General features: G+C 41.1%; 1 protein-coding gene across 1 annotated transcript; it reads right to left on the reverse strand.

Moving 5' to 3' along the window:
• Positions 1 to 1,618: 1,618 nt before the first annotated feature.
• On the reverse strand, positions 1,619 to 8,827 carry PSMG2 (proteasome assembly chaperone 2). The gene is made up of 7 exons (XM_063165764.1): positions 8,649 to 8,827; positions 6,879 to 7,050; positions 6,034 to 6,092; positions 5,128 to 5,246; positions 3,605 to 3,778; positions 2,305 to 2,425; positions 1,619 to 1,946 (listed from the first exon to the last, which is right to left on the reverse strand). Exons 1-7 carry the CDS (start codon positions 8,715 to 8,717, stop codon positions 1,854 to 1,856), a joined length of 807 nt encoding a protein of 268 aa, XP_063021834.1. The 5' UTR covers positions 8,718 to 8,827; the 3' UTR covers positions 1,619 to 1,853.
• Positions 8,828 to 8,829: the final 2 nt, after the last annotated feature.

Raw genomic sequence — 8,829 nt, forward strand, 5'->3', positions numbered from 1 at the left:
TGCTCAAGGGCAGAGTTGCAGAGGTGTTTGTTTTTGCTGGTGATCTGAACAGCAGGGCAAAGGCGCAGCCTTAGTCCTGCAGGAAGGTTTTGGTGCGTGCAGGGCTGTGCTGGCCTCTCCCGGGCACTGGAGGCAGGAGTGGCTCCGGGGCAAGAGCAGCGCCGCCCACCAAACTGCCGGCCTTGGAGAAGCTGCGTCCTTGTTCCTCCCACAAGGATCCGAGTGCCCTCTACCTTCTTCACAGGGAACAGGAAAGCCCTGAGGATTCACTCTTTCAGAAAGTACTCCCAGTGTTCTCCCCTTCTCGAGATTTCGCTCGGTTGTGCCTCTTGAGGTACTGAACATCTTTGGCTCACTTAGGAAAAATCTGTGAAGCAGCTAACACCCCTTTCATTGCTTCTGTCTGCTCCTCAAGACTTCATTTGCTCTCCTGCTTTATCTACACCTTGTAGTCACTTGGCTGAATTTAAATATGGTTATTTTTCCAAATAGCTTTAGGCTTATCAGAATTGCCTTGTGCTACACATGGCCTTTTGTCTGCGTTCCTTGACTATATCTGCATTCTGACTCACCAAATTTGACTTACCAGTCTGGATACCTGTGGGAGGCTCCTAAAAATAGATTTTGGTTAATTCTTACTTTTCAACTCTAGAACTGACCATCTTGCATCCATGATTTAAAGTTGGTTTTAAATCAGCTAATGTGACCAAGCACTTCCAAAAGGTCAAAACTGAACACACAGGGTACTATAGTGCAACAGGTACCATGACAAACATGGAACACTGAACTGTCCATCACTCAGCTGCTCTCTCAAACTAAGCCTGTAAAATACACAGATACCAGACTGCCTGATATCAGACAAGGTTTCCTGATTCCTTTATATTTCAGGGCACTGTATTAATGATCAGTCTAAGAAGGCTCATTGACCTAGAATGCTTTAGTTTCAGCATCTTAGCAGCTTCTGGAAATGGACCAGATGCCTGGAAAAAAAAAGGCTTAGGGGTAACCTAATTGTGGCCTCCCAGTTCCCAGAGGGATGCTGCAAGAGAGCTGGAAAGGGACTTTTTAGAAGGGCATGTAGTAAAAGGATAAAGGGAAATGGCTTCAAACTAAGAGTAGGTTTAGGAAGAAATTTTTTACTTTCGGGGTGGTGAGGCACAGGCTCAAGTTGCCCAGAAAAGTTGTAGATGCCTCATCCTTGGAAGTGTTTTAAGACCAGGCTGGCTGGGGCTCTGAGCAGCCTGGTCTGGTGGAGGGTGTCCCTGCCTTAAGCAGTGGGGTTGGAACTGGAGGATCTTCAGGATCCCTTCCAACCCACACCATTCTATGACTCTATATGGACAAAAAAGAGCAGGCTGTTACACTGCTTGCAGTCTCCCCCAGTTGAAGCTACCCCAACAGCACTGGGAAAAGAAGGCAAAACCACATCACTTCTGACCTTCACTTACCTCACCAGGGCCTCTTGGAAAAAAACTTAAGATCCACAGTTGACATGGAAGTGGAGGGTTTTATCTTCCAAGAAAATCCATGTCTACACATCACTCTCAGTTCTCAGCTGCATTAGAAAGTAGCACCTTAAGCTTGTCCATAGCAGTAACACTTAACCAGGGAAAAAAAGTTTCTTAAAAAATATTTTATTAGAAAAAACTTCCAACCAAAGTTACTCAATAAACAACTGTACAAAACATATTTCTTTGGTGAGTTTGTGAAAGTTACCTTAATTTCTTTAGCTACCCACATACACAAAAGGAATTTTTCTTAAATAAAGCATTTATGTAGACAATTGCTGTGTAATCACCAGCTCAGGGGACATCTGTGACTGCACAGGTGACTCTCAGCGAGCTCAGAGCTGATCAGAAGAGGGCAGGTGGGAGACCATTGCCAAAAAGCAGGCGCCAAGAACTCGGTATCTTCCACTGTGAAGAAGGATCTGTGGAATTGTTGCTCTGCAATAAACCCAGAATAATTAAGTTTTAAATAGTAATGATGTAACTGGATATTAAAATAATAGGCAGCAGTACAAATATCAGTGTCACTGCGTTGCTTTAGAAAAGAGCACTGGAAGAGAGAACTCAATCAAACCTTTACACAATTTTTGCCCACACCTGTCAAACAAAAGAACTGGTGTTCAGATTTGCTTTTTCAGGTGGGGAAACTCCCACTGAGGTTTTAATACAAATATATATTTTATTTGGCATATTCTTGATGAACAAGACCCAAAAATGAACCCATCTGGACTGAAGAAAAATGAAAATAAGGGATATAAAATATGACAGCAAGAACTTTAGATCAAACAGTACTTACTTCACTTTTAATTAGCTGGAGCCATTCATTAAGATAGTTAACAAGAACAAATGCATCAGGGATGTTGTCTCCTTCTGAGCAAAATTTCAGAAGAACTGCCATTTGGATTCCCTCTGAACAGCTGCAACAGAAATGAGCAGGCATTTATATTTCCTTTTTAGATCCATAATAATTATATTTAAGTATTAAGAGCAGGAACAACATGCATGTATCTTGTGAAAAGCCAAAACCAAAAAGGAAAAATGTATATGTATATATTTCTTTTTCCTCCAGATTTCCTAGATCACATTTTCACACTTCATGCTTTTTTGCTTAGTCTTGAATTTGTTTCTTACTTTGCAAGGCAAGAATCCTACATCTTGCAAGAGTATTCAGGCCTTTTATGTACTTAGTTTGCATTTTTGTGCTGGTGAGGTGCCTATGCACATCCTTTGATACAATCACTCCTTATCTTTCTGTGTATTTTAAACCAGCAGTTTTGCAGGCTGCATATCAGTACTTCACTCAGAATATTCTAATTTTTTAATTTAGATATTAAGATGGTTATTTTTAATCATTTTACCTCAAGTCCTGGCAGTTTTTTTCTTTTGCAATTGTTTATTGTTTCCATTCTGAAGTCAGTATAAATGTAAGCATAACATTAGTAACTTTGCTGCTGTTGAATGCAACAGTGTCGTCAGGTGTCAAAAGTAATAATTAAAAAATAAAAGTCAATTTTTCACTGGACACAACACATCTTTTGCAGAACCACAGGATTGTGTTATAAGTATTAGTTTCTAAAATTAAAAAACTCAGCTTTCAGCACAACTTCTGATGCACGCACCTTTCAACAAAACCCTCACATCGCATTTTTTTGCTGGCCCTGAAATCTTAACTCATTCATAGTGCTCAGAATTGTTTGCGGATTTTTGGGGTTTTTTGTATAACTGATGTTGGAACCATTTGCCTCAGGAAACAGTTTTAGTTAAGGCACAGGAATTCTACTATTTACAAATTTTATGGTTTGGATAATATCAGATACTGTATTGATTGTGATCATAACTGTAAAGACTTTATTATTTTCCTTCAGCCTATTCCCTTATATTTTTATCTTATTCTAAGTTTATGATTCAGGACTCCCTACTTTTCTTCCTCCTAATTATGGGCCTGACCTGAAAGAATTTCTATTCCTATAAAGCCCTGTTCTATAAACAGAAGGACTTTTCTTTTCCTGTAACATAGCAATTTATAAGACAATTTTACCCAAGTACTAAAAACAAGACTTCTGATATCTTTCCATGCTTACCTTTAGGCAACTCACCTCTCAGTAAACAACAGTTTTGTGATGCCACCTCCAGGTATATGCAGAACTTTGTCTGTATCATTTATTCCAGGATAAGCTGCTACTTTTTCCATTTCTTTCCAGTTTAGCTCCTTCACGCGGGCTCCAACTGCTTTCTCCAGATCGGGTGTGAGCAGGTAGCGCAGTGGTGTCCTGGAAACAAGTCAAGGATGCGCTCAGTCTGCCAAGGAAGGACACTGCCACACTTAGCACCTGTGGCAGACAGAAGGTGCCAGCTGGCACTGAGGACCTCACACCTGCAGGGAAGAACTGCTCTGACATTTTCTCCCTCTTCAGATCAAAGTTACAAAGTAAGTCTGTGGCCTCAAAACTGTACAAACTATTCAACTTTATGCCACAAACAGAATTTAGGTACCCTTTCAGGGGCTCAGTTTACTGGCAAGTGCCAAATACATAAGCACCTAAATAGGGAAACTGCTTATGGTTGTTAAAATAATTTACAAATAAAATGTGCTTTTTCTTCCTTCAGATAGGAGGTGATTAATTCAAAATCTGTTCGGGTACACTTAGGCTTCACCATGGTACAGTATTTTTAGTAAGCTCACACTACTAATACATTTAGACTTTAGTCAAGTTAAAAGTATTTTCTGAATGCATTACCCTCACTCTTTAGTAAATCTGCTGTAAGGGAGTTGTTCTGTGGTGCTGCGGGAGCTGGGAGGGTTTAAATCACAACTTATGACTTAGACCTTATCAAATAACCATCAGTCCCTCTCATTCCATTCCATGTTAGCTGGCCATCCTGCAGTTGTATGGATCTTACCCCTATATCTGGGACATGCATAGATCTAAAACTGCTTTGAGGCCCTATACATGTATAGAGCCTAACAACTGCAGAAATATTGATTTTATTTGTTTCTCATTAAATCACCAATTATGATGCCCTCAATCATCAAGAAATGCCTGGTCTTTGGATGGGTAATATCTAGTAAAAAAATACTGCAATTGCATCCTTGCAGTTGCCTCCCAACAAATAATAACTATAACTTCCTATAAACTATAAACTTCCTATAAACTATAACTTCCTTCCAAATATAACTATAACTTCCTATTAAAAAAAAAGAATGACACCTTACTGTATCAAAGAAAATCTTTCAAATGTAAAATGATGATAAAGAGGTCAAAACCAAACCACTACTGCAATCAATTATTAAAAACCCAACCTGGGACCTGTATGTCAGCAGTTAATCCCTGACATTGCCTGCAACCACAGGAAATTAAAACTGAGGCAATGCAGGCTAAGTGCAATTTGCTTACAGCTTTTCATTTGATCAGTACTTCTGACAGCAGTAACCCAGAAAATTCAGTGACTTATCCTGTAATATGTCATGTTTTAACAATATACTAAGCATTTTATGACCAATGCACACATGCAAGCAAAAGAACCTGCCAAAAGTACTGAGGACATGGAAGAAGAGGGAAATATGTCAGTCAAAAAATGCCAGAAACATCAGTTAGGTCTTTTAAGGACACAAACATACCCCAGAAGCTGCTCATCATCGCGCTGGTACGCGTGGCTGCTGGACAGAAGGACAACCCTGGCACATTTGCTGCTCTTCACCCAAGAGAGCAGGGTTTCACAGAATGGCCTGTACTTGTTCTTCATGCAAAGACACACACAAAAAAGTGGAAAATTTAATGTGTCCTTAACAACACTACTAGGTGTTACATACAATGTTTGGCAGTAATGTAAATTATTCTTCATATCCACTTAGTCTTCAGCCCCACATACATTACTAGAAAACAGAGAACTGCCCTGGTTGTTTACTTAAGCAAAACTACACGTAGAATTACAAGAATTATCATTAAGTCCATGTCAACAACAACAAAGGAAAAAGCTTTAGAGCAAGATGGGATGGCAGGATCACAAAGAATTTTTCCACACTTTGAACTGCTAAAATACTGCACTGCACATTTTTTTTTTCTGTCATGGCAATCTGCTTATTTTAACTTATAGCCACTACCCAGTTAATGAGTAATACTAAATTCCTCATTTTTACCAAATGAGTGCTGTTAAAATGAATCTAGAATACTATGAAATAATTTAACTGGCATGACACACAAAAATAAAGCCATTACAAAGAACACAGAAAAATAATAAATGTAAAGGAAAAAAAATAGACAAAACACAAACCATTTTGTATTTTCATGACTCATAATAACTAAGGAGATATTTACACTAAAATCTACCAACACAGGCTGCTGTTGTGGGGCTTGGAAAAACAAAATACAGAACTCAATGATGCAAAAAGTCTCAGTGAATGCAGAAATCAGTAAAACTTTACCAACTGCAGAAGGTGTTTACAGCATGAAGGAGAAAAATACTTTTGCCAGCAGAACTATTCAAACCAAAGAGTGAAGAAAGAACAATCAATGAACATACATACCTTTATAAAAGGTGATCTGATCTGCAGAACTACAAGTTTCTTTGAAGGTAAGGAGTACACTACAAGCAAAAAACATTAAATCTTGATAAGCAGAAACTGAGAAAGAGATCTGGGTTTAAATACATCAAGAATTACCCCATTTACAAACTTCACGATAATAAACCTTTCAGCTATCAATTCATAAGGGAAAGCCTGACAGCATCCACTGTGTTAAAAACATGTATTTCTGTGCATTGTACTTTCAGTTGTACTAAATTCAAGGACTGAATTATGAAAGATGTATGAGGATTTGCCTCCTGTAATGATTCAGATAATGTATGCGTCTTTCCAAAGATTGACAGATTATTCTGAGATTTCTGTGATTTAAGAGGGTAAAAAAAATAAGATACATTGATCAATGTAGGAAAGAAACTAAGAATTTGTGGGGAGAGTGGGAAAAACATTACACAGGGAAAAAGGCAAAGGTATGTAGGAAAGAAGAAGAGTGGATAAGAATCCTTCTAAATCAGAAATTCAACATGTATTCCAATAATTTATTTTAAGTATGTGCACACTTGATATTGCTTTGGATTAACACCACAGAGAGTTTTGGCTGCACTGCAATGGCTCAAATTCAACATTTCTCACTGGTTCCAAATGTCCAAACTGGTTTTCCAAAAAAAAACAAACAACAGGAACACTTTCCCCTGTAAAATGTAAATACATTCCTGTCTGTAGGTTTCTGCAGCTGTTATTACTGCCCTTAATTTAGGAACATCAGCAGAATATAACAACAACAAAAAAAGTAAATGTGATGTTCTTGAATCTTATGCCCCTTGCAAATACCTTCAGCATTCAACACCCACCTTCAGCATTTATACTCAGCTCCACTGAGTTTTCCTCTGCTGTTGCATACGGGTTATTTCCAACCATTGGCACCAGGCAATCAGTGTAGAAGTAACCAACTTTAGTCATGCCAAGTGTAGAAATCACCAGATCTATTGCCAACTGACCGACATTCCCCACGGACACTGCTGGCTGAAGGAACAGAATAAACCCAATTACAGCGTGCTTTGTGGATGGCATAAGGTGCTCTTCAAATAGTGAAAGCTTAAATTCCTTAAAATCTGGTCAAACATGAGTTCTAAAAGTGGCTGCTTATCCTCTGGCAAAGGTGACTATTTCCTACTAGAACAATTGGTAAATACAGGATTTGGTCTCTGTCTGACAAAAAATATCCTGGTCACTTTTGTGAATAATTCTGTCTCATTGTAAACTGAAAGAACAGCTTGGAAATTTACCTCTTTTTCCACATTTTTGGATTGAGAGTAGGTAAAAGACAAGCAACTGATGTGCGACTGGCAAAGCTCACATGATGCCCAAAGACAGCTCTGGTTTTACATATTAAGCCTTTAAATCTCAGACTGACTCATAGACAAAAGTAGGTTGTTTTCATTTTTATAAAGATAAAAATGATAAGGGTGCGCTTAAATTAATTTCACAGGAATTGCTGCGGGTTATCATCAATCGGGGCAGATACTGATCTAACATACTAACCTAATATGATGGCACGAAAGGAGAAAGTCAAAGACTGTGTCCTTCCAAAGAAACTATTACAGGAAGACAACCATAAAACGTTCGGTTGCTTTCCTCTCATTTATAATCAAACCTAAGAATTGCTGCTGCTGCTGCCCATTGGGGAAAGCCAGCGGGTCTGAGGCTGGCAGAAGGTGCGGGAGCCCGCGTGTCCCTCGCCCTGGCTGGTCCCAGCTCCCGGCCGTGCCAGGCGAGGGGCCCGGCAGTGATGTGCTTCCTGCTGCGGGTCAGCTGACCGGGAATGCCTTCCTGCGCAGCCTGCACAGTCATGCCGGGCTCTGCAGCCCTGCCTGGGAAGCGATGGGGTCCCTGAAAATGACGGAGAAACTGACGGCGTTTGTCCGTCCGCAGCCTGCGCGGGAGCCCTCGTCCCACACCGACATCGTCACCGCGGGCACATGACCTGACACTGATGTCATACCATGCGTGAAGGCGATAAAAATACTTCCTAAAACAATCCTAATCCGAGATTTAAATGTAGCAGAATGATTTTTTTTAACATTGGAAGCATTTATATATCGCATCTAAATGAAAAAAAAAAAATCCCAATCGTTTATTGCAGTGACAACCCAGGGGTGGTGCAAATCCAGTAAAAGCGCATAGGGCGTATTAATTTTTAGAGCAACAGCACATAGCTATAGCTCCGAAATAGCAAATAGCTATTGCTCCAAAATAAAATAGAGCTGTTGGAGCTCGGCACGGATCGTCTTGACAGGGCAAACCCGGGGTTCTGAGGAGGGAGAAGCTGACAGAAACGGAGAACATTGCGCTAAGCTCTGCTGCAGACAGAGCCCTCCAAACCCTCTTTTCCCCGGCAGAACACCCCACAGACTCCACACACACCGCGTGCCCTGCGCCTTCTCCGCTTATTCCGCGGCCAAGTGCCCAGGGACGACCCTCGGGCAGGGCAGGGAGGGACACCAGAACCCCCCGTGTCTCGTCCCACAGGAGCGGAGCGGAGCCCTCAGCACAGGGACCGGGGGCAGCGGCCCCTCAAACCCACCAAGGGCGGGGAAAGGGGAAGCAGGAGCGCGACTCACCATGAGCAGGGTGAAGCCTTTAAAGTCGGGGGCGGCTGAGCACCCGCCGCGATCGCACGGAATGAACATGCCGGCGGTGAAGGGAGGAGGGAAGCAGGCAGTGAAGAAAGGAAGGAAGGGAAGAAGGAGGGAGGGAAGGAAGGAAGGAAGGGGGGCGCGGACGCCGCACCTCCTTGCTGCC

Source organism: Melospiza melodia, chromosome 1 (genome assembly GCF_035770615.1).
Source record: "Melospiza melodia melodia isolate bMelMel2 chromosome 1, bMelMel2.pri, whole genome shotgun sequence".
Classification (NCBI taxonomy): Eukaryota; Metazoa; Chordata; class Aves; order Passeriformes; family Passerellidae; genus Melospiza; species Melospiza melodia.